At 34.6% G+C, this 27,442-nt stretch overlaps 1 protein-coding gene across 1 annotated transcript in view; it reads left to right on the top strand.

Moving 5' to 3' along the window:
• Positions 1–27,442, top strand: part of FSTL5 (follistatin like 5) — a 667,318-nt gene that overhangs the window by 594,627 nt on the left and 45,249 nt on the right. The window contains exons 13-15 of the mRNA XM_074376817.1: positions 498–647; positions 15,866–15,973; positions 20,199–20,323. Coding sequence (XP_074232918.1) covers positions 498–647; positions 15,866–15,973; positions 20,199–20,323 — 383 coding nt within the window. The remainder of the gene's footprint in view (positions 1–497; positions 648–15,865; positions 15,974–20,198; positions 20,324–27,442) is intronic.

Here is a 27,442-nt window from a genome sequence, read left to right as displayed (position 1 = left end):
GGGGTAGTCCCTGAGGTTTTGAAAGGCTCAAAATATACTTTAGGGTGGCATCTAATGTCTGGTGAGGAAGTGTGAGATTGGGGGGGATTAGGGGAGAAACATTGGACTTATTCTGTTTTTCTGCAGTGACTGAGTTATGAACAGATAGTGACAAGTGAAAGAACTATAACTTACTAGAAATAAGCAATAAAGGTTTGACAAAATTTATTTTAAAGGGTAATGCACACTGATTTCTATGCACATGTAATGAGTTTAAATAGGCACCATATACTGTTTTACTTGATCTAACACTTTTTACATACTTACATATTTGACATAAATATGAATATGTAACACATGTAACTCAGATATTTATATATTTAACATATAAATGTTTATATATATAACTTTTGATGCTAAAAATAGTAAAGTGTCAAACATCAATGTTACCTATAATATGGCCATGCCCATGTTATAATTTAAGAAACTCATTTGATTTTCTATTTCCTAAATCATAGGATGAAGTTTGTCCCAAAGCTCAAGGAGATGAAGTCCAGAGGTGTGTGTGGGCCTCAGCTGTTAATGTCAAAGACAAGTTCATTTACGTAGCACAGCCAACTTTGGATCGAGTCCTTGTTGTTGATGTGCAGTCTCAAAAAGTTGTTCAGGTATGAATGACTCCTCCTTTTGAAAGCAATTTTAAATAACGTTTACTTTAGCGTCATAGTCTTTACCAGGTAACTCGTGCAGTGCTATTTTATTGTGAATGATAACTTGTTTCATTCCTTGGATAACTGGAAAATGTTTGCATTTTCTGCAAACTCTCCTCTCATTCTGATCCTTGAGCCTATAAGCAATTAAAGAAGTGATTTAAATAGATTTTGTTTTCTGCATTTAGATTCCCTGAACACATCGTAATGCCAGCATGACCAGTTACACAAAAATCATCCTCAGAATTGCTTATTCTGTCTAGAGCAGAGAGAGTCCCACTTCCAAGGCCAGTTAAGGTATTCCCAGTTACAGTTGCAGAAACAGAATTACATCTTCCTCATTTGATCCTTAACAAAGACTAAGACAATAGTAGATTTACTGAATAATAGGAACTTAATAGGTTTTACTATAGTAGTAAAACAAGTAATATGTGCATAGGTCAATGACAGAGAAAAAAAAATCTCTAACAACCTCGTCATTGTCATGTTTCCATGTTGCCATGGCCATGGTTATGAAAAACCATTCCGTTTTTGAGCTACCAGTTATTTTATGCCCAGCTCTTCCCAAACTGTCCAACTTGGGCTATCGACTAAAACTCAGTTGCACGAAGACCCAGGGGCAGTGCAGGATTTGCCCCTGGGGCAGTCTGGCTCCAGTATCCAGGCCATTGAATGTTAGGATTCATGGCGTCGCAGCTCAGAGTAAATGAACTTAAATTAGCTTTGTGAGATATGTATAGTCTGTTAAATGGGAGCAATAACTGCAATAATCTTATAAAGTTATATTAAGGATTCTATCAATTAATGCATAGAAAACATTTACAGCATCACCTGCCATATGGAAGTGCTGTTTACTATCAAAATTTCTGACACACTGGAACCTAACCATTTCTGATATTTATGGAAGGTTTTTTTTGCATTAATATTGGTTTGAAATTGAAGCAGCTGTCAGTCCCTCTAATATCAGTTCCTGCCCAGAACCACAAGACTGCTAACATGCTCAAAATCAGGGCTTCTTATTCTAAGAGTTCTTAACAACTTCATATATAAATTCATCCAATCCACCCACCTATCCATTCTGCATACATTTATTTGTGCATTATGAGATGTGTTTGGTACCACAAATAAAAGAATGAAAAGTGGTTCTATTAGAAAGCTCTGGTACTTCCAGGGTTACAAATATACCGTGCATAACTTGTATAGTGGCTCAATTTCTAATATTGGATTCAACAGTACAGCCTTGAGTAAAGGATGAGCAGCTGTCTACTAGAAAATTCTAGGTCTCCAGGGTTTCCGGGTTTTCATGGGTACCCAGTCCATGGCCCAGTGTCTACTGTAAGAACAAATTTTCCTGTATACTTCACCTCTTATGCGTCTGTCTTTGAGACAGGTTAACTTTGACCAGTTTAATTTTACTTTGATTTCAGCTGCAACAAAGGCCAGCAAATTACAAGCATTCCTTTTAAGATTATCAAGACTTTTTAGCTAATAGGTTAAAATTAGAAATTCTTTCAGGAATAATCAGGCTGGCCTGTAAATTCAGTGTTCAAACTAGAAACCGACACTGGCTGAATATATATTACCTACTAGATATTCGAAAGTGAGAAAAGCTAACATCATTTATTATTCATATAACTTCTGTCTTCAGACAATGATGTAAATTTTGAAATTAATAGAGAATATCAATATTGAAATATTTATGCAATGATAAAAATCACATAAATTATATTGTTTTTTGAAGTGCCTGTAATGACTATGAAATACCAGGAGAATGTAAAAGACATTATACAAGGATAAAATATTAAAATATTATGATACAATCCTGATTGTGGATATTCCTCAGACAAGAATCTAGCACATTTTTATAAGTTAGAAAATTAGACCTCATTCCGAATGGGTTCTCCATATGGTCTGGTTATTAAAATAATAATAATTATGCTTTATTATTCCTTCTAGTTATTACCTTGCCAAAGGTAATCATTATGTAAATTTCAGTCATCATAAATCAGCATTGCCTGATTTGGAATATTACAGAAATGGAAATATACAGTATTCACTCTCTGCATCTGGCTATCTTGGCTGTACATTGTAATTGCGAGATCATTTTGTTTGCATGGAGCTAGTGTTAGTCTTCCCGATTTTCCTGTGGAGTAGTTGATTACAGTTGATTCTCATTGTTGATTCTGTATTTAAAATGCAGCTACTTTCTTAAATTTATTTAGACCCGCAAAACCAATAATCATCATGATTTTACAGTCATTCAGGGACATGTGCAAAGTGGTGAAAAGTATATCATGTGACGTGCTCCCAGCTAAGAGTGAACAAGGTGCCTTCTTGTTTCAACCCTCGTACCGTGAACAAGTGTCTTCTCATGGTATATTTAGTGCGCTGCTTTTGTTGACAATTTTGCTGTTCAAAATGGCACCTGAGCCTTGGGTTGAAATGTTTGTGCAGGAAGGCTGTGGTGTCCTGATGGTAAGCTTCATTCAGGCATGAGTCAATACTGTTTAGTTCAATGTTAATTAATTAACTGTGCATATTAAATAAAGTGTTTCTGAACAGAAGCACTCATGAAACCAAGTTATGTATTGATCAGCTGATCAACTGATCAATACAGAACTCATAACACTCATGAGGCCAAGATATATGCTGATGAGTTGAAAATCTTGTGCCCAGAAGCCAATAAGAAGCTAACTGTACATTTCCTCTGGAAACAGTGGTGCAGGATTCGGAAATTTAGTGTTTCTGGTGACTTCATAGAACAACTACCACTAATGAGAGACTCAAATGTATTTAAATATATAAGATTTTGTTTATACATTATACTTACTATATATTATACAAAAAATAAATAAATATATGTACAAAAAAGTATATAAAAAATTAAGTTTATTTTCCATAAAAAAGTAGGAATCCTTTCTAACAGTAGAAATGATAAATTCCAGAGGGAGCTACTACAAAGAAAAGAGAAAAGTTGATATTTAAGTCAAAATGAATGAGAACTTTCTACAATGTAATAAAGAATAATGTTATCATTATTGTTTATAATATTATCATTATTCTTTAGTATACAATTTATGAAATAAAAGAAACTCTCAGATTTAGAAAGGACAATGGAACTCAAGTGGAAAAAAAAATCAATATCCAAATATATTGACATGGTACAACCAGACATACAGCCAAAAGGAAGATCTTAAAATGGGAGAGGAATTGCTATGAAAACAGCGGCAATTTTCTCAACAGCAATAATAGACACCAAAAGAAAGTGAAATAATATTATTAAAAGACTAAGTGGAAATAAAATATACTCTGATATTATATGGTCAGTGGAAAAAAGCATATAACTCACTTATTGTGTCAGATGCCAAAACATACAGACTTTATCAACAAAATGAATTGAAACAAAACTGAAACTGAAAACTATTTGCTTCAGGAATAAGAAAAATTAATCAATCAATAAGTTCGATATACAATGAGCAAGTAAATTGTTAAACATATGATCTATTAAAATAGTGACGGTCAATAATAATGATATTCCCTGAACTTAAGGTTGAAATTTTTGAAAGAGTGAAAATGCAGGACAAAAACAGCAAAAAAAAAAAAATAAAAAAGTGTTTAAGTATTGTACACTAATGTGTAAACAGGAAAAAGTTTGATATTATTTGAAATATATTAAGGTTTCTTCTATTATTTAAGAATAAGAATAAGTACTGGTTGCTTATGCATATGTTAAGGATGTTTAGTTGTATTACAAGAATCTATATCTTCAATATTATATTTCTATGAAAAAAATAAAATTAAATGAACACCTTACATATAACTACAAAGGGAAAAGAAGAAATAAAAACAAGAAAGTAATAAGAATAAAACAGCCAAGACCAATAGAAAAAAAATTTAAACCAAGGTATAGGTAAAACCAAACATGTTTTTAATTACAGTAACTGAAGAAGGAGTAACTAGCTGATAATAAAAATCATTGGACCGAGTAGTGAAAATCTAGTCATATGCAGATTATAAGATACATACCCCCAAAATAAGAAAAAAATTTGAAATTTAAGAACAGTCCCAGATAATGCAGGCATATATGAACAACAAAATGAAAAATCAGATGTAGCTTTATTAACACCAGATTTTAAAAGAGACTTTAAAGCACAAAGTGTTAAGTTAAAGCAAGTTAATGATTTAAAAACTTGACTTCACTAAAAAAAAAAAAGAACAGAAAAATATATAATTGCTTACAATTTTATAAAGTGATTATTTCCATATTACTAGACAAGACTGACATGATCAACATGAGAAATATTTGATACTTCTTGATAAACCAACAGACAAAATTAATACTATATACAAATTGAACATTATTACTATGCTTGAACTAGCAGATATAAGTATTAACTTTTTCATCTAGCAGTGATTAAATATACCTTATTAGTAAATAGTCACTTTCTAAATATTTTCTGTATCATTTCATATCACCATTCAGGCTGCTAATTAAATACAACACACTGCTTAGCTTATAAACACAGGAATTTATTTCTCACACTTCTGAGTGTGCAAAGTCCAAGATCAAGATGGTAGCATGTTCATGATCTGGTGAGGGGCTTCTTCCTGGTTCATAGCCCGTGCCATCTCACTGTGTCCTCATGTGGTGGAAGGGGCAAGGGATCTCTGTAGGGTCTTTTGTTTATAAAAGCACAAATCCCATTCATAAGGACTCCATCTTTATGACCTAATCAATTCCCAACTGCCCACCTTCTGATACCATCATCTTTGAGGGTTGGGATTACAACATATGAATTCTGGGTGGACACAAACATTCAGACCTTAGCATTCACTACATGAAACATTTAGTGAAGATGAACACTAGCTGGGCTATATAAACTGAGTCTCAAGAAATATTAATGAAATTATTCCATACAGATTCTCTGACACAATGCTAAGCTATCAATAACTGCAAAGTAAGTTTAAAATACGAATATCAGTATCAAGTAATATTGCTAATCATGAGTACAAATGTGGAATCCAAGTAAGGCTGTATTTTTAGGGAATTTTTCTACCTTTATAAAAATATATAAACAATAGATTGGAAATAAAACATTTAATTAGGTAATTTTAGAATTAGCTGAAGAAAATAAGAATATTCTAAATGAAAGAAGGGAAGTAAAAAGATATGTATATAAAGATATAATTGAATAATGTATAAAGGTAAAACATGATTTATTCAAAAAAACTAATTAAAAGGGAACTCTGGGAATTTTGGCAAAGAACAAGGAGTAAAGGCATGATTAACACTATTAGAATTGAATAAGAGAAGATAATAATGACCACAATCCTAGCAGAGAGTAAAAGGATCTAAGAATTAAGGTGAAAGTCATGGCAGTAAATTTTGGAAACGTGGAGGGAAAGGACAAATTAAAGACAAAACATAAGTTAATAACATGTAACCCAAAGAGAAATAAAAAAGGAATGTTTTTATGACTAATTAAATGAACTGATTTAAGAGGACTAAAACAGAAAATTCTTTCCTAGATGGCTTTACAGGTGAAAGTTTTCCCCCAACTTAAGTAACATTTTAGCAAGCAATCTGATGAAATCTACTAATTTAAAACTGTGTATTTTCACTGACTTGGTGGTTGACTTCCAGTTTTACTCCCTCTACCTGCTCTGTTTTACAGCCTCTGTCTATTCTCAGATCGTCTTCTGTAAGCAGCTGTTTGGAAACCACCTTTGCCTTATCATTTTAGCACAGCTACATGTGTAATTAACTTTTAAAAAAACTGAAGTACAGTCAGTTACAATGTGTTGATTTCTGGCGTACAGCGCAATGTCCCAGTCATGCATATACATACATATATTCATTTTCATTTTCTTTTCCATTTAATGTTACTACAAGGCAGTGAACATAGTTCCCTGTGCTATACAGCAGAAACTTTTTTAAAATCTATTTTTATATATAATGGGTAACATTTGCAAATCTCAAACTCCCAAACTAACTTTTAAACCAAATGCCCTCATGATCTACTCATCTCTGGCTTAAGTACACCTTTTTAAATCTTTTGATTACTCAGTGACTTGCCTAAAGAAGAACTTAAGAATAAGTAATTCATAGATAATCAGATCTCTTCCCTAGCTTCCCCTTCAGTCATCATGAAGACAAACCTTGCGGACAAAATAATATCTAAGGACAGATCACAAGAAGTCAACAAGCCTGCACACAATGAGGGACAGTGGTGACTCTGCCCCCCCATCTCAGTGATCAACTGAGATCACTTCCCCTTTTCCCTGTAAAACTTCTATGGCTGAGCAGAATCTTCAGAGATGGTTTCTGGGGACATGAGTCCACCTTCTCCCTAAATTGCCGGCATTCTGATTAAAAGCAACTTTCCTTTCTACCAATATCTGCCTCTTTTGACTACTGATTTTTGAGCAGCAAGCAACCAGACCTGAGTTCATTAACATACTATCAAAAACAAATTTTAATCTTTTCTTGAGGTATCTTGCCCCGCATCACCATTTATCAGCCTTATTGCCTCACTTTTTATTGCTGTCTTCCATTTGGAGAACAGGAGGATCCAAGATTAACATAAAAGATAGGTCCCCGTTGTAGGAAAAATGTGGGAACTCAATCCTTGAAGCAAAAAGGCAGTTCTGTGTTGGGGGTTGCTCACACAGCTCTAAGAAGGTATGTGATGGAGTTGAATATCACCCTTCTGTCAATAAAAAGAAAAGATTTTAAATTGGGGTGAGGGAGCGACTGAATACCTCGCTATAAAGAAGAAGAGTGAAGTAGCAGCTGCAAGGATTTGGGACATTCTGCGACAATCTAGTCCATACACATTCAGAGACCACCTTAGGTTGTGAGATGAACATTTTCATACTGGGTACACTCAATCTCGCCTTCTTTCTGTTAAAGAGACCACTTTTTCAGGTCTACTGTTGATTGTAAATATCAACCTAAAATTTTAGATATTTACCCCCATAAAACTGTCTTTTAAAAAATTTACAATTTTCTATCTTTGAATTTGGCTAAGTTCTCTTTTTATCAACCATGTGTAATTTCAGCCTCTGAACAGATTTAGATATTGAGTTCCATTAAGTCCACTAACTGCTGGATGAAATAACACTTCCTTATATTTGCCTTAACATTACCTTAGAGGATGTGAATTTTAGTCCTCAAAAATACCCACATAAAAATGAATTAGAAATAACCTAATGACTCTATTTTTTACTTGAAAATACTTCATCTCTTAGAATTCTAAATTCCCTCGAGGTTTTTCCTAATTTAAAAACAACATGTAAATGAGAGATTTAACATATTAGATATTGAAACGTTAGTTTTGTAAATTAATAATCCAAGTAATTCAAGCTTTAAGACAATTCAAAGAAAGAATATTTCTAGCTACTTAAAAAAAATAATGGTAAAAAGCTTTATTTGTGATTTAAAGCTTTATTTATACCCAAGGGCAGGGCATACTCAAAGTTAACTGCAAAGTGCAAAGTTTAATTTTGTAAAGAGTAAACACCTTTTCTCAGTTTGACCTCTTTTCTCAATGAACTTTTACTTCCTTATGGTGTGTTGTATCTCTGTTTCTTTTTCTAACCTGAGTATTTGAACAGTGGCAACTAAGAATAGTAATTATATTCAAAATTTAATCATCTCCCAAACATGATAAAAACGACTGTAGAATTTTTATAGGGTGGACATAGAGATGGAACAGTGAAGTCCAAAACCAAATTGCTTTATTTTTGAAAAAGAAAAAAAGTAAACAAACAGAAAAAAAAAAAAACAACACGGCACTTACTTAAATTTAATCTTTCAAATCCGATTGAACTAGATCCCTACTGTTTTATACCGACCTTATCTAAGAAATCAAATTTCTGACTTTTTCTTTTCCATGTATTTGACAGTGTGAATTGGTATTAAACGTGTAATTTTAGGATTAAACATTTCAAAAACTTGAGCAACACTGTTATATTTTATTATTAAACTGACAGATATTTTTTTGACCACATAAGGTTCTACAAACATGATAAATTTTTACCACTGGGGCATCTTTGTTTTAAGTGGATACATTAATATCATTTTTATCTGCCGCTTAAAAATAAAAGGTCTTGATTTTTTAATGTAATCTATAACCTTGGCGTTGCTTTAAACATCAAAGGCTTACTGCTCTTCTGGCCATTAACAACTTTGGTAAGAATGACATGCAGGTGATGTTTTGCCGTGTAAAAGACTACCTGGTAAACAGCTGACCTCATTTATTTTCTGTAGAGCAAAATCAGGTTCGGCTTGGATGCACAAGTGGCTTATTGTATCACCCCGGGTATTCTTAAGTGTCACCCGCGGTCTCCTCTAGCAGTTTACACATTATCCTGAGAATCCACATCATTAGTTTAAATTAGGTTCACTTAATTAGCCAGCTGGTACTCTCCTTGTCAGACTGATAAACAAGATGTGCTTCACTGTTTCTTCCCGTCAAAGCTGCCCTTCCAGTTCCGTGCATCTTTGTCGCTATTCTCTGTACTTCCTCCTTACAAAATTAGCCATCTTTCTAGAAGCTGATACAACTGGTCCATGACCAGTGGAGCACCAGTTTAAAGTTATTTGTAATTGGTGCACCCACCCTTAAGAAATACTGATAAATCTGTATCACACTAGGTGTGTTGGGATTATGAGTTGAGGTTTATAGATCTACAAAAGGCAAAAAGAATCTCATAATATAACTAAATTGTATCCCTAAACAATATTTTTAACTATTAAAGAAAAAATTATCAATATCTTTATAAAGCTACAGCAAATAAACACTTTTTGTTATTACATTATATAGTCCATTTTAAACATTTCTACAAAGGGATTGGATAAGAAGTAATTCATCGTGATACTATAACACTCTGAAATGGTACTTACGTATAAAATTAAGAAATATGGATTCTAGGACCTGAATATGTAGATCATTGTATTAATTATTAAACAATGTTTTAAAACGCTAAATAAAAATATCAATATCTGGATAAAACTGAAACAAGTAACTTTTTGTTATTACCTTATATAATACATTTTAAACATTTTTACAGAGGAGCAGAATAAGTTAATTCATCATGATAAATTAACTCTGAAAATAGTACTTACATGGGAAAATAAGAAATATGGATTCTAAGATCTGCATATGTAGATCACTATCATTAATTATAACAACACAGAATTAGGTTATTTGAAAGATATTTCTGAATATGTTTAATAAACCAATAAATCTTTGGAAGAAAGATTGTGGCTTAATTATCTGAATATGACCAGGCCAAGCAAATGCTACTGTTTACACAAAATTGTAGTGTTTATGGGATGGGAGAGAAATTTCCAACCTATGGTATCAGAACATTTTATTTAAACAACGTCTCACAGAATCATTCAAGAGATCAAACCGGATTGCCTTTGTCCTGTTGTGGTGAGGTTTCCAATCATTTCCATAGGCTTCTCAAGGCAAAGTTTAAAAACAATTTTTCTATCAAAATGATATTGGTAGTCCAAACAAATTTATGCTAAGTACTAAATCAGCATTGTGTGTACGTGGTTAATTTTGTGGTGAAAAATAAGCTTATATGCAATGCTTTCTCCAAATCCTGTGTCTCGAACATTGTCTTTTGACTTATATGAGTTTTCCTGATAAATGCTTGGTGGCTGCAGAAACAAACTATATATACACACCACTGGTCTCCAGACGGAGTGTATGCAACACAAGGAAAGTGAAAGATGACCAGTTGTAGGAAGGGAATCCTGGGACATCCCTTACATTCCTTTTTATCTTAAGAAAAGAATGATAGTACATTGTATAAATATTTAACATATGGACCAGTATTGGATGCCTGAATTCACCTTTCTGTTGGATGGTGAGGGTATCTTGAGAGGAAAGTGGGAGTTTTATAGGAGGGAGGGATGGACTTGGTTCCCTTCATCTTTTGTTTACTTTTATCTGTACAAATGGGATATGTCAACAAAGACTTCAGTGAAGATTAAAAAAATAATTTATATTTGTAAAATATTTAGGAAAGAAACTTTGTTCATAATAAGCCTGTCGCAAAGTATAGTTGTTCTCACTGTAAAAAATAACGATGATCTTGGCATGTTCAATTTTGCGATTTGTTCTTCCCAATTAAGTCGATTTAGAGGGTCATTAACTATGTAATGATGTGTATGATTTACAAGGTATTGTTCTAAGTGCATAGGTTATATCGCCAAGCTACACAAACACGAAAGGTCTGCCTGCTTGGAGCCTAGAACCCACTGGATGGAGACAGACAATGAAAAATAAAATAGCTAAAAGTTATATGTAAATTACACAATATGGAAAGTGGTCAGTGCTCTTGGAAAGGGTAAAACAGAGCGGTTCATGTGGGATTGGTGAAGACGAGGATGAAGGGAAATGCATGAAGGGCGGGCTGGTTACAGTTTGAAACAGGATGTTCAGACTGGCCTCACCCAGGAGGTGGATTCTCAGCCTAGGTATTCTGGAAGCACCTGCTGGGGCACCTGTGGAAGATGCCTAGTTCCAGGGGAAAGCTCTCCAAGTGCAGAAGCGTGGTTGGTGTGTTGGAAGAACAGCAAGGAGGCTTGAGCATCTGGATTGGAGACATCAGGGGATAAGAGGAGGGGGGGTCTCAGAAAACAGACTGGGGAGTGACAGGTCATTATAAGGACTTTGGACTTTTACTCTGAGGGATATGAGAAGATACTGTAGTGTTTTGAGCACATGGCTGTCATGATCTGTCTAATGCTTACTGAAAAAAAGAAAAAAAATTGCTCTGACAAAGCGGTCGAGAAAGTTGATGAGCAGAAGGTTCAAAGGTAGGAAGCATGAGAGGGGGTTCCAGAGGCTCTGTGTGTAGGGGCAGAGGGGCAGGAGCGACAAAGAGCTCAGTGTTGAGAAGGATGCAGTCACGTGGGACGTGAGGCATAGGAGGAAGAGGACCGTCACTGGCAATACAATCTTTACCTTCTTTTTTCATTAAGCTTAAGGACTTAATTGTGACAAGCATTTGTGTGTGTGTGTGTGTGTGTGAGAGAAAAATAGTGTCTTTCTCTTTTACAAAAGCTGATAGTCTAAATTTACTGATCGCTTATTTTCCAAAGTGGAATTTCAGATATTTCATAACATCCAACACCTGGAATTTCACCCTTTCAAAAGTTGACAATTTCAAGAGGAAAACATTTTTTTTTGACTGAAAATTGGTTACAGCCAAGATGATCCTGAAGACAGTTGTTTGGAAAGATTTTTGTCCTTGCTGTATGATATTGCTGAAAACCATGGAAACATTCTCTGTGTAAAATGTGTTCTATCCACATGCTCGAAAACTTATAAATAGATTTTTTCCTAAGAGTTAAACCTTTTCCCAGTAAAGTATGTCAAAAGGACTTTTCTTCATTTTTATCTGCATGTCTTTTTCCGTTCTGGTGAGCTTTTAGAACCAAACACCAAAATAAACTGAATTTAATACCAAACCTTTGAAATGCTGAAACACAACATGTTCACAAATTTTGGAGACGAACATTTTTTTAAATTCTGAAGTTGTTTTGAAAATTGATGTTTTGTTCCTTCAAAAACATATCTCTTAATTTATTTAAAGAAGATTAATTAGGAACTGCCTTCTGACGCTTCCTGGGACATACCCTCTCTCATAAGTGAACTTTTAAAAATTGTCTCTGTCTCACCACTTATAAAACAAGGTTCATCCTTGAAGGCTTAATTGAAGCATCACCTCCTCCTCATCCACCCTGCTCATCCTCTGAGCTCCCATGGGATCTGCTCCTTGTTTTTATTTCACGACACGCGTTTTAAATTCTTTTAAGTTCTTTCACCCTCTCACCTGCAAACTCTTCCAGGACACAGACTCTGTTTATTACAGTAAATAACCTCTCCCAGTTCTCAGTTTCTTCATTTGCTCAATGAGAGCAGTGCGTCTCTAAAACGCTCTGGTGCTGTGTCATGACTATACCTCTAGTTCAGTTAATTTCTCTAGCAGTAGTTATAGTGGTATTTCGTGGTGCTCAACAGGCACCAGGCACACTCTGAACACATTATATTTGTTACATTTACTACCTTATCTAATATTTACAATGACTCCTTGAAGTAGGTGTTATTACAGTCTCCATTTTATTATGGAGCCACAGGAAAGGTTAGTAACTTCCAATAATATTATTATTATTACTGTTATTGTTATTGTTAAAATTTAAGTGAAGACGCTGATTTGAAGTCACACATTTTGGAGTGACAAGTGCCCTGGAGGCCAACAAAGAAACACTGGAAAAGGTAGGAATCTCCAGTGTCCAAAAGTAACCTTTTGCTCATTATGCCCTCATTACAATAAAATGATCCTTGCAGATTAGAAGAACCCATCCAGCACTAACACCATGACACCTCCGATCCAGACCAAATAAGGGCAAAAAAAATCCCTCCTCCCCTTGGGAAGGTGGAGCTGGGATGAAAATATGAAAATCAGGGACTACTACCCCAAGCCCTTCCCTCCCCAAGGAATATTCTGCCCATTCATTTTACACCCTGTGTAACCAACTTGCCAAAGAAGCTCAGGGCAGCTGCTCACCTGAGTCTGCCCGCTCTCCCCTTGAGAGTGCACTACCCATCCCTTAATAAATCCTCACTTTACTTTCTTAACTTCTGTGTCTTGTCTCTGAATTATTTCTGTGACAAGAACCTAATCACCTACAATAAAAACACTTGCTCATAAACATGGGGTATAGTGCCTGTCAGTGGTTTTCCACTGCAGTTGTGCTCCCTACACAAATGCTGCTCCATATCGTTGAGCCCCTTGGGTTTCTTTTCACCTTCCAAAAGAGAAAAAAACAAGAATAAAAGCAAAAGACTGTTTCTCATCCACAAGGCATATATAGGAGGGCAACACATCCACACACTGTCAGGAATGAAACTCTCAGTGAGCAGGGATGGTCTTTGGTAGGTAGAGAAGTTCCCACTCTGGGCAGGATCACAGACTCAGATCCCAGGCCCACTGACCACTGGCTGGCTGGTGACTGGTAAGACACGGTCTCAGGTGTCTTATCCCATTTTATGTGGCTATTAACAGAACCTAGAGATTGTGGTATGCCCATAAGATAATATTTATGGAAGAGTCTCGTAGAAAGGAAAGAACCTTATGAGAGCTGGCCAGCCAAAAATTTTTATTCAAATGGTTCTCAATTTGACACAACATTGTAAAATGACTATAACTCAATAAAAAATGTAAAAAAAACAAAATAAAATATAAAAAAATGGTTCTTTACTATTTAAAGTTATCTAAGGATCTTTGTTCTTTTTTTAATGGTTTCCTACCAATTGGATAACAATGTCTTTGTTATTGTCACTTTTGTTGTCCTATTGAACTATTTTAACATTTAAAAGCCTAAAGATTATATTCCATTTTAAGTTGTATGCAAAATTGGGTGACTATTATAAGCATACACAGATCGAGTTTAACATAAAAGGGGAAAATATAAAAAATCAAAAGAATCTTATTGCTTTGTTATTAGTGTAATGGTTAATGATGATTCTTTCACTATATACCCATTGAAATTATTGATCAGTACATGAAGACTGGAAATGAAACACCTGGCATTCCTCTGAGTACCATTAACCAAATACCAGACTAAATTTTCCTCAAGCAATAGAACCATTTAATTATCGCCAATAACATCCAATCTCAGGATAGTTATTCTAGGTTCATGCAGCATCTCAAGGCTGTTACTGAAAAATTCAGTCTCCTTTCATTTTTCTCCTGCTGAATCCTCAAATTGTTGCCTTTTCCTTCTTAAGCTTATTGTTTCATGATCTCAAAATGGCTTTGGAATTTGAGCCTTAGTGTCTTCATATGGCAGCATCTAAGGCAGGAAGAAAGGGAAAGGATGGTACAAGGAAGTCTCCACCTGTCTATTTTGATGGGAATTCGTATCACTCTCACAATTCATCCATCATCTTCATCTTTACAATGTGTAAACTAGGATAAGCCATGTGACCACCTCTAACCTCTAGAGATGTTGGGACACTTAGCCCTTGTCAAAGGGGAATGAGATCAGTCATTGGTTTAAACCTGTGCTGCTAGCCCAGTGGGCTACCTTCCCCGAGAACATTGCTACCCACCTGAACCCAAAACAACATCATGGCTCTGTTAGACAGAAAGAAAGGGGTAAGGTCATGCATACAGAAGTATTTAAAAAGGTCTGTTCAGAAATGCAATAACTACTTCTAATCCAAGAATATTGAGAATTTTAAATAGATAAAATATAGGACAAGGTTTTAGAAAAGAAATACTTTAGTAAGACTACATTGCTAACATGTTAGATAAAATATGAATCTGTGTGTTCAACCCACTGTGAAGAGGGTTACATCATGAACTAAGATTTGAGAAATTCTATAAATATATTCACTAGAACTTGGGGATGAAATGCCTTTACTATTGCATAAGGGTTCTTTTATTGAATACAACTTGTTTTATGTTATAAAATTAGAAAATATGTAACTATTACAGGAAATTACTTCAAAAAGGTGTTCACTTGTAATATAAATAGCTTGGAATTAAGGTGAGTGAAATAACTTACCGGCAGCAATTTGTTTTCTGGAAGTTTTGTTTTCAGTAAATGCTAAATATGATAAATGTTAGCAGGAAAACTCATTTACCATCTCAAGTATGGTACAAAAAAATGCTTTTCCTTTTTCTATTGTTTTAGATTTCTCATTAAGGAAACTAAATTAGGTAATCTGTTATGATAGTTACAACCGTAGATCAGATTGTTGGTGTTTTAGCATTATAGATGGCTAAATCCAATAACCAGCTGTGGGATAGAAAAATCTAATAGGGTAAACATAGTTATCACCTGTATTCAAAAATTAAAATACACATATTAATCACTTATATCTCGAGTTTCTAAATAGCTTCTCCATCAAACACAATTTGCATGAGTAATGAATGAATATGACTATATAAAAGGGTGCAAAAACATGTTTGAGTCAAGTATCATGTTTCCAAATTCATTAAATAAGGGTTTAGAAAATTAGATAATTGACAACAGAAATGTTTAATCTGATATCCAAAAGCTTGGAGTCTTCCATAATTTCTAGCCCAGTTTCAGACTAGCATTTCAGTCTGAAAACTTTTTCAACTCCTGTTTATTGCAGGCAGTAAGCACAGACCCCGTCCCAGTGAAATTACACTATGACAAATCGCACGATCAGGTCTGGGTGCTCAGCTGGGGTACCATGGACAAGGCTTCTCCGACACTACAGGTAAGTACTCTTCAGTATATTTGAGAAAATAGTGGTCTTTAAGCATTTAGATACCTAACGGATATTTATAACCATTTGACAATGATATTCTTCCATCTGAGAAATGTATTTTAAACACATCTAGATCTGCAAAGAAGGGGAAAAATTGTCAATACTCAAGTACCTTTTTTTGGATTGGAAAATGTTCTAGGTCATACTTACCAAGCATTAGATTTATGTGCAAAAATAATAACCTATGATGACAAAGCTCATGCCATTGGGAATAAAAAAAAAGTTATAGTTTACCTTTTGACAGTTCTGTACTTCCTTCTGATTTTCATGAGAATTTTATTGTTTCCATTTCTCTTTAAAATGGTGCCTGTTGGATGGGGCATGTGAGACAGAGACCAGGAGATTTGGACAGAATCTCAACTCAGGTCTCCATTTTCCTCCAAACACACATTATTTTACTCTCTGGGTGTAGGCTCATTTCTAATTGGGGTAAATGTGCTGTCATTTCTGTGGAATTTGCTTATATTTGAAATCGTTTATATGAGGACTTGACAGATATATATGTATATATATGTGTGTGCATACATTTTGACAATGACTCATTGTAGCAGTGTTAAGAAATTCCCCACATATTATCTAGCCATCTAAAATGGGTTCTTTTTCTCTGAAGTTCTAATTTAAAAATATGCTAATAAGATTCAGTGAATTTTTAAAATATTTGCTAGGTGGAAGTGAAAGGTTAGTCTCACATCTGAAAATATAAAATATAGGAATTGAGAATTGCTCTTAAAATAGTACATATACAAGATTTATTTAGATAAAGAGTGTATGTACATATTTCTGTATGTATAAAGACAGAGAGATAGATAGACAGACAGACAGATAAGTGACTGGGTCTCGGAATCAGAGAACAGGTTGTGTCTTACTCATGGAAAGTGCTAGTTTTTATTTTCCATCCTCAACCCACACAGGGTGATGTGGTGAGTGACTAGAAGGAGACTGGAATCCCATGTCCCTAAGTTGTTTTAAGTCCCTCCCTTTGGTGTGAGAGAGAGAAAGAAAGACAGATACTCTGGCACGTGTGCAAACCTTCTCCTGGGAGAGGAGGGGTAGTCAGTGCGCTGGCACATCAGTAACAGCTTAGATGAGTTAAGCCTCTAAATCTCTCAGAAGCAATACTCCATCTCAGGCTTCCGAGACATTTTGGCTCGGCCCATCATCCTTTAACCAAGTTAGCCAATGCTTTCTGCTCAGAAAGACCTGACTCTGCAGAAATGTCAGAATAGTTACGGGTCATTGTCTCCCAAGAGGATTATCAGGAAATATCTCCCTAACAAATGGGATTTGAGTTTTGTTTGAAAAAAGGGAACTGACTTTCCTTTGGAGAAATTGAATTGAGCAAATCAGAACATGTGGGCAAGCTCTCTTTTTTGCTGGAGTGTCCCTGTGCCACAATATTGAAGTTACTGGAAAGAGACTGATGCTAGGGTGTGCAGGCTAGGAGATAGCTGTTTAGCCCTAATGCAGTAGAATGTATAATGGTACCCACTGACCCTTGAAGGTGCAGAAGCATTTTACCAAGGATCCAAACGCCCTCTTTTGTGCTTTCATGTTGAATATTATTAAATCTATACATCTTTGTCAATTAGGAAAGCCGTATATCTTATTTTCTCTGATATTTACAATTAACTCATAAAACCCTATGAATTGTCATAATTTTAGGTGATGAAGACAGTGATTTTCCATCTAGTGTTCTCAGACGAATTCTCAAAAAGATTTATCCTAGGTATTTTTAGAGGACATTTATGCCTTATGAAAATTTAAGAAATTCTGTAAAAAGCTAAAACTTATGAGTCCGTCATCTGCAGTTTTATGATCTTTGTGTAGTGTTTTTGCAAATGTACAATTAGAGAAGAAAATATCCTCAGAAAACAACTTGGAGTAAAATCTTCACACTCTGCTAGTGGCCAGGAAGTAAATCCCAGCGAGATGGGGTGATGGGGCAGATGGTGGCTCTGGGTTTGCAGAAGGTGTGGCACAGAGCGAGGCCAGCAAGGTTGTTGCCAGACTGGCCCTGTTGATTAAGGTGTATCACAGATCAACCTATGTCCTTAAAGTCAGTGGGTTCAGTCCTGAACCTGGCAATTCACCACTTCCTGCTCAATTCTACCAGTGAGAAGGACCTTGACCCATGAGGAATTAAAGCCCAGACTTACCCTGGGGAAGTGGCTTTGTCTTTTTACAACCTAGGACTATGCCAAGCACAGAAGAGAGGTTCAGATAATCTTCAGTGGTGTGAAATATTTTTGCATCGTGCAAGTTTGCATTGTAAGTTTGGGATACAATACACATATTATAGCTTTGTTTGAGTATTAAATTCTGTGATGCCTGTAAACTATTCAGGACATATATTGAAACATAGCACGCTCTTAGTAAATATTATTATTATTATTATTATTATTATTATTATTATTATTATTATTATTATTACTTCTGTTAGTCTAAGTATTATTAATTTCAAATACACGTACATGCATTTTGAGAATTATATACTTCTATACAATCCAAAGGGAAGAAAATTTGGAGAGTTCCATTGGAATTAATCTTGTTGATTTTTATTAAAGTCTTTTAGGCATTATTATGAATGGCTAAAAACCAGGGAGGGGTTTCTCACTGAAACTCGTTAATAAAATAGATATAGTGTCTTTAAAATTTCATCACATATTTGGTTCTCTCCCCCTCTGGGCACATGGGGGTCTTTTTTGGTTGGGTGGGGCCATATGATTAGTTCCGGCAAATAAGGCCTTTCATGAGTGGAAACATTCAAAGATCCTCCCTCATGAGCTGCTCCTTCCTCATGGGAAATGGAATGAAAATACTAGGAACAGTAGATATCCTGCCAGAGCCCTCTGGGGAAGCAACAGGTATGAAACAAAATCTTTGTATTCTAAGCCACTAAGATGTAAAGATTTGTTTCTGTTTCATTTATTTATTTTTTTTGACTGTCACGTAACTGCGTCTATCCTGATGGTTGTAATAATCCATTTTCTTGAAGTTGGCAAAATTTCCAATGGAACTCACGAAATTATACGCATTTGAATGAAGAAAAATTAACCTTTTTGGGAAAAAAAACCCTAAAAATAAAAATGCTATTTGCTTCTGTCTTAAAAACCTAAGGAAAACATTCAGTTTTGGGGGAGGAAATGCTACTTAATTTAGGCAGTCACTAGTTTAGGAAGTTTAATTTTGTGATAATATGTAGAAATGATTTAAAATGGAAAAATAAAGGCAGGAGAGTGCTTCAAAAGGCAAAATCCAGAGCAATGGCTTTGCAACAAGGGCAACAGAGCAAAGGTGGAGGTGTGAGAAATCAGGAGGAGGAGCTGATAGAATTTGGTGTGCAATGGTGTATAAGGAATAAAGGAGCTCAAAAGTGGTGATCTTTTCTTTAATGAACTATGAGAGTTTCCAAGACCAATTAATGATGAATAGTTAGAAGAAACCTCTCTGATTAAAACTCACTTAAATCTGTTATTTTCTATATGTAAAAGGAAAAAAAAGGTTCAAAATATGGTGTTCTATTCTAAGATTTCTAAGAGCAAAAATAGTTCATGTGGTATTTTTTTTTAGTTCTCTGTTCTATGTTTCCAAATCTTTTATAGGAGGGGGAAGTTTTTATTTATCAGTTATTCCTCAAAAAAGCCATGGAGGGAGGAAGGGAGGATGGGAGGAAGGAAGGAAGGAGGGAAGGAAGGACGGATGGAAGGAAGGAGGAAGGAAGGAAAGAAGGATGGAAGGAAGGAAGAGAGGAAGGAAGGAGGGAAAGAAGGAGGGAGGAAGAGAGGAAGGAAGGAGGGAAGGAGGGAAGGGAGGAAGGGAGGAAAGGAACTGAAGAAGAAAGAAAGAAAAAGAAAGCAAGTGAGTATCTCATTTATCTCATACGTCCACTTTTTATTTTTCTCATTTTAGCAATAACATTTCTAGAATACATAAGTTACTTATATGCATGTTTTATATTTTAAGCAGACAAATCTTTTTCAATTTTTTTCTCTATAGCAGCAGCAGCTTCTACCTTGAAAATAAGCAACCGATTACAGAATTCCAAATTGCTTGATAATATACTAATTTGAGGGTGGGAATAAAGAGTCTAGGCAGACAACTGCCAAAGATTTACTTCACATCTGATGCTATGGAGGGCATGGTTTGCCAGGTCTAAATGTGCTGTTCCGTGTAGGTCATAACCCTGGCCAGCGGGAACACCCCTCACCACACCATCCACACCCAGCCGGTGGGAAAGCACTTTGACTGCGTGGACGACTTTTACATCCCCAGCCCCACACTTGTCGTCACCCACATGAGGTAAGTGCTAAGATGAGTACCCACTTTTTTTTTCAATAAAAAAAATTATTTACTTAAGATTTTTCTGGAGGGAGGTAATTCGGTTTATTTATTATCAGTTTTTTTTAACGGAGGTACTGGAGATTGAACCCAGGAACTCATGCATACTAGGCACATGCTCCACCACTGAGCTATACCCACTCCTTGTATCCATGTTTTGGTTTCTCTCTACTTCTGATAGAAAGCCATGGGAAATCACCAAAAGAAAAATTCAGTTACCTAACAAATAGACACATCATTGCACATGATTTAGCTTTGTCTCATCTGCCTGATGGACATTCATTTATCAATATGATGATGAATTTTGTGTGATGTACTTCCTTTTCTGTGTAATAGAGAAGTGAATTTACAAAGATATGGTTGCATTTTTAAATCGATGTTACAGTTCATATTTTTGCCAATTATCATTAAGATATTCTTATTAGGATTTTGCAAAATGCTGACATTTGAACTTGGCCTGAGTTCCTCCCAGAGAGGAGAGCCACTCTCATCACCACCTATTCAATGTATTGTAATAGCATTCTTGTATCGTTTTTGCCCATATAGGAATGAATATAACACTGTATTAGTGAGTATGGAAAGTTGAAATGTTTGAGGTCTATAAATGTTCATGACAGATGATTGGATAAATAAGATGTGATACACACATGCACACATATATACACAATGGAATATTACTCAGCCATTAAAAAGAATGAAACAATGCCATTTGCAGCAACATGGATAGACCTAGAGATTATCATATTAAGTGAAGTAAGTCAGAAAGAGAAAGACAAATATTATATGATATCACATATATGTGGAATCTGAAAAAAATGATGCAAATGAAGTTATTTACAAAACACAGACTCACAGATGTAGAAAACAAACTTATGGTTACCAAAGGGGAAAGTGGGGGTAAGGATAAATTAGGAGTTTGGGATTAGCAGATACACAGTACTGTACATAAAATAGATAAGCAACAAGGACCTACTATATAGCACAGGGAACTATATTCGATATCTTGTAATAACTATAATGAAAAAATATGAAAAAACATATATTTGTATAACTGAAACATTATGCTTTACACCAAAAACTAGCACAATGTTGTAAATCATATATACATCAATTAAAAAAATGTTTGAGGTCTGTACCCTCAGAAAACATGTTGGCATGTTTTATCTTTAAGTATTTACAAAAAAGTAAAAAAGTGATAACTTCCAATGATATCACTCTGAAGGTTCTGCAGAAGTGCTTTAAGTGATGAAAAGGGGGAGAATTTGTATATTGACAATTTCTGATACTATGTGTTTTGATAATGTATTCGAAACAATGTAAAGCAGTGCTTAGCAATATTAGTGAATCTGAAACAAACTAGTATTTTATTCTCTTTTTCAAGTAAATTTTGATGAGGGGAACTGCTTCAGATATGTTATATGAACCATTATTTGGTTCTTGTGTACATTTGTTTCCCTTGAATTAAACTGAAAATTATCTCTTATAAAAGTTGGAGTTGTAAGAATTCTGAAAGAGTGCAGAATTCAACTTGGAAAAATAAAAAGGGAGATTCATAAATTAGAGTTGCGGCTCACGGTCAATTAAATTTAAACTGTTCTTTGTGCACCCAAATAGATGCTTTCCAAGAGTTTGATATATTTGTCAAGCAATTTATTATTGTTTTCAGAATGCCTATCATGTGCTTAGCAATAAAGAGATTAAAAATCATGATATACTGTCACAATTATTACATGTTTTTATGGAAAATAAGTAGAACTTAATGGAAATGCAGCATATTTGAAAAGCATTTGCATCAAAGTAATATTTAGCTCTGACTGCAAGCATTATAATCATTCAGAGACCAAAGAAATAAGAATATGAACTGAAAATTATCCCACTTGAGATGGTGTCTAAAATATATATAATGTTTTTATACTAATTGGATGAGGATCAAACGTCCTTTCATTGGCATTGAGTGTTATGATGAATAAATATGCTTTTGTTGTTTTCAAGTTGTTGGTAAATTATTACTAATCGATAATTTGATATGTAACATTTGCTTTTATTTATCTCATTCTCCTATTCCCTATCATTGTATCTGATATACTATTGTCAACTTTGTGTATTTTTTAAAAATACACTATTAATTCAATTATTTGGGTCCAAATTCCTGTGTCTATGACACTAATATGGTTAATAGTATATAGTTCTGGGTATTTTTTTCTCCTACAAGTATATTGTGTCATTAGGATAAAATAGCTATCAGGGAGAGGAGTCTAAATTTGTCTGAATAAAGTGAGTGCCATGAGTCATTTTGTGTTTGTATGTTTAACTGATACACTCTCAGAACTTAACATCTCTTTAGGGTCAAAATGATTACTACATATCTGAAGTTGGAGCTATTAATCATTACAAGAACATTCATATAATGTGAACACATATAAGGCAACGTTTTATTTAAGTTATTTCTATAACTTATGAGAAACACTGAAAAGTATGCTTGAGGATATTTTTAAACATCTTGATTTCATCTAGAGGTGTATAGTGAAATGCACAAGTGTTTTGCCAATACTTGTGAGAAGACAAAATTAAATTATCACAATTCTACCTGCATACAGAGCCCCATTTGGAATGAATGTGAATGATCATCATGCTTCCTACTGTGTTTCACAGCAACTCTTCCTATTACTAAAGTGAAGAATAAGAATGGAAGGTAGCATGCATTTCCAAAAATAGATGTTTAAATATGTAAAGTGTTTTTAACATAATGAGGATTTATTACACATCAGGAGAACCTGAGGGTAGATGTGGTCTTTTCTCTTACCAATTCATGGAACGTTTTTCTGCCCAAATGTGGCATGTGTTCTGAGATTGCTTTTTCTATGAATTGCGTTTTTCCAAATTTGAGACTATTTTCTGACTATTGTGCTTGGTACATAGTCCAGGCCAGGCAGAAGATCTGATGCATAATATATGTTTAATTAATATAAGTCTTCTTCCTCTGATCCCCCATCACACTAATCTGCTTTTCTTTCAGATGGCCATTTCAAATAATTTATATTTCCCATGTCTGAAAAATGTCTAGACAGGTGTCAGGATTTTATATCCTTAGTGACTCTAGACTGGTAGGCACTTAATTCATGTTTCTCATAGGAATGGAAATAAAGAAAGAAGGAACTGTTACACTCTTTCCTAAACCAGACTAGTAGTATTGAATGAAGACTGTATTTCTTTTTTTTTTAATTGAAGTATAGTCAGTTTACAATGTTGTGTCAATTTCTAGTGTACAGCATAATGTTTCAGTCAGACATATACATACATCTACTCCCTTTCATATTCTTTTTCAGTATAGGTTACTAAAAGATATTGAATATAGTTCCCTGTGCTATATGGAAGAAACTTGTTGTGTGTCTATTTTATATATAGTAGTTAGTATCTACCAATATCAAACTCTTGATTTATCCTGTCCCACCCCATTTCCCCCTAGTAATCATAAGTTTGCTCTCTCTGTCTGTGAATCTGTTTCTGTTTTGTGAATAAGTACATTTGTGTCTCTCTTTTTTTTTTTAAGAGTCCACCTGTAAGTGATATCATATGGTATTTTTCTTTCTCTTTCTGGCTTACTTCACTTAGAATGATGATCTCCACATCCATCCATATTGCTGCAAATGGCATGATTTTATTCTTTTTTATGGCTGAGTAGTATTCCATGGTGTAAATACAACTTCTTTATCCAGTCATCTGTCAATGGACATTTAGGTTGTTTCCATGTCTTGGCTATTGTAAATAGTGCTGCTATGAACATTGGGGTGCATGTGTCTTTTCAAATTAGAGTTCCCTCCAGATATATGCCCAGGAGTGGGATTGCTGAATCACATGGTAAGTCTATTTTTAATTTTTTTAAGGAATCTCCATGCTGTTTTCCATAATGGCTACACCAAACTACATTCTCACCAAGACTATTTCTTATGCACCTGATTTCTCAGCATCTTACATAGTGTGGGACATGCAGTGAGTTGGGCATTAAGTATAGGGAATGGTGTGAAAGCTGTAAACTGCAGTAAGAAGGACTTATGTCTCCTATCAGACAGATCTAAGCCTTAATGTCCCAGCAACACTCTTTTCCTTTGGCTCTTGTGATCTCAGCCAGCTGACTTCATTTCTTTCTAGGGATAGGAATCATATAGTGTTTGAATGTTAAGTTGCCCGTAACAGCTGTGTCCAGATTACTCATAATCTACATTGGAACAAGAGCTTCCCTGAGATTAGCAGTAGTTTTGCTGAAAGTCTTTATTTTTCTCTGCTTGATTTCTTCTCATCTTTTTCTCCTTTTTTTTTTTTTTTTTTTGGTCTATAATTCTCAGGTTTGTTTACTCTGTGAGGTAAATGGAAACTAAAGACTTTAAGAGAAACAAAATTACTTCCTAAATCTGTATTAAAAGATAAACTTGTAGCTTAAAAAAAAAAGCATCCATCTTCACAAAATTGGGAATGTTGTTCACTTTTTAAGACCGTTTGAAATTCTCAGCACTTTAAAACTTCTTCAGAGCCTAACGGCAGGTGCCTTTTACAGTGGCCTGATGAATTTGAATTTCAGGAGACTAATTTTCATTTAAAAACTGCCTGAGAATGAGGGCCCACTTACTCATTCTCACAACTCAGCTGAATTCCATCCCATCCTGAGTGACACAGCCCAGGCCACACACCATTTTCTATTTTATACTAGAGGGTAAGAGCTTCTTAGTGAAAAATCCCTTCTGTGGGTTTTGCTTATCACTCCTTCTCTATAGAAATCTGAAAATAACCTGAGCCCTAGGCTGGGTACACATCTAGGCTCAGCCACACCAGTGCCACCAATGTTTGCGCTAAATCAGAATGGTCTCCAAACTGCTGAGTTCTGGCCAATGAAGCAAGTTTGCGTCCTTTCCTTCCTCATTCTTGAATTTGATTGCTTGTGCAGAAAAACCCCAGACCAGCAGGCAACTATTCTTTAAAAATTGCGTGTGTGAACCCCTGTTGTGAATACAATTTAGTTTCACTAAACTACTCTTCCTGGAAGATGAGAGAGTGTATTACACTCCTGTCTCCCCATTAGTTCCTGCACTTCTGAAAGGGATTGACTAAACGCTGATTGACTAAACCTTTATTTTTAAAAGGCTATTAAAACACGTAATGGATACTTTTAATACACCAGAGTGTGAGTTGGTGAATTCATCCCCCAAATATTTAGAAAAAGTATAAAGTACTTGAAATTGATGTAATAACACAAACGATTTTCTGATGTTTATTGAAGTACATTGATCTCAATCACTCTAAAATTATATGCTTATTTGCTTTTAAGTAAGAATAAAACATTTTATATCTTACATTCTGTTATTTTTTACAAAAATAGTTCTGTTGAATATTTAATAAATGATGTGTGTTTCACATTAGTAATTCATCAGGCATTTCAGTTAACTGGCAATGTGTATTAGGTAGACACTCATTTTTCAGACTGGCAGTTCATAGAGAATTTTCTTTAAAAACCTTAAATTTCAATAAGTGATTAACAAACCATGAATCATAGTTCTAAAGTTGAAGAGATTATGCAGTACAAAAGGACCGTGTTTTGTAATGACATGAGAAATATTAATTTCTTATATGAAGAATTTAAATTTGGAATTATGTCTTATTCTATGTACAAAATATCCAGATAGGTAAAATGAAAAGAGACTGTAAAAAATGAAAATATGTATGTAATTCTCAGAAGAATCAATTATGTCTATTAATATTATAAAAAATGAAATGTTATTATTTTTTCATCAAAGTGCTCTACAGATGTCAAGCAAAATGTTTCACTTTCCTAAAAATTTGATTTCACAGAACTGTTATTATATCATTACATGTAAATAGATATATTTGAATAGTATTATAGTTCCACTACTCTTAATTTTTTAATGATATGGCTAATGCATGGGAATTTAATAATTTTGTTATCAATTTTTTAAAGTAGCCAGATATTAAATACTAATTTAAAAATAAATTTTCTTTTAGAAAAAATAGTTGTGTTTCAATGATTGGATTAAACATCAAAGCAACTAAATTTTTAAAAGAATAGATGTTTACATAAATTATTGTTTTATTTTTGGAACCACTCTGAAGACAGTAATTAAATGTCAATTTCTTATAATATGTGTAAAGATTACAATTTACAGTACAGCTGCCACTAGTATTTGCATATAAGAAATGAAAAACAGTAGATTTGCCAGTAATTTATCATGTTATCATTTTTTTTTTTTATTTTGTGTAAGTATTTAGAGGGGTGAGGATACTTGAAAGAATAAGAAGAGGAACTAATGAGGAGGCAGAATGACAACCAATGAGTGAAGAAACATTTCCACTGGATGTCCCTGAAAAATCTTAGGTCATACTTCCAAAAAGGATTTATTTTGGGGAGTTAGCGGACGAAAGTAAGAACTACATGGGGGCCAATGTGGTCAGAGCAGGGGAATTTGATAAAGTTTAGTACAAGATACTAAGAAAGCCATCAAGTAAAGCTACCAGAAATGCAAAAATCAGCAGAAGTCTCTTTTAGAGCTTTTGACTTGTCATGAAAAAAACAGGTGGAAGATAAGAAAAAGGATTAACAGCAAGATGTTTTTACCTCGGTTGCAAGGGCACAGCTAACATTTGGGCTATTTAAGGCTTTACGTAGAAATTCTTTAAAATTTCACGGACTAAAATAATACCTTTGATAAATTTAAAACACATGATGAAAAAAGACATATTTACAGCCTGACCCTCATAGCACCTGCAAATCACGCCTCTCCCATCTCTTGTCCACTCTCAGATTGAAGTGCAACTAGGAACAGATTTAATCCCATTTCATTCAAGTCTGCCAGTGTCAATTGGCACAGAGGACACTTACAGTAAATGCAAGAAGGCAGTTATTTCTGATGTACGTGTCTACTCCAGGACTAGTTCTATAAGTAGAAAGGAAACTTAGCAACTGAGGTAACACTATTGCTATCAGAGATGCTTTGAAAGGCTTACTTACTCTTGAAATCACGCCCCCAGCACTACCATTTGATCTTATTGCCTAGAATTTCAAACCACTTCTCC

This window comes from Camelus bactrianus, chromosome 2 (genome assembly GCF_048773025.1).
Source record: "Camelus bactrianus isolate YW-2024 breed Bactrian camel chromosome 2, ASM4877302v1, whole genome shotgun sequence".
NCBI lineage: Eukaryota > Metazoa > Chordata > Mammalia > Artiodactyla > Camelidae > Camelus > Camelus bactrianus.
This window is presented reverse-complemented; position numbering and strand designations above follow the sequence as displayed.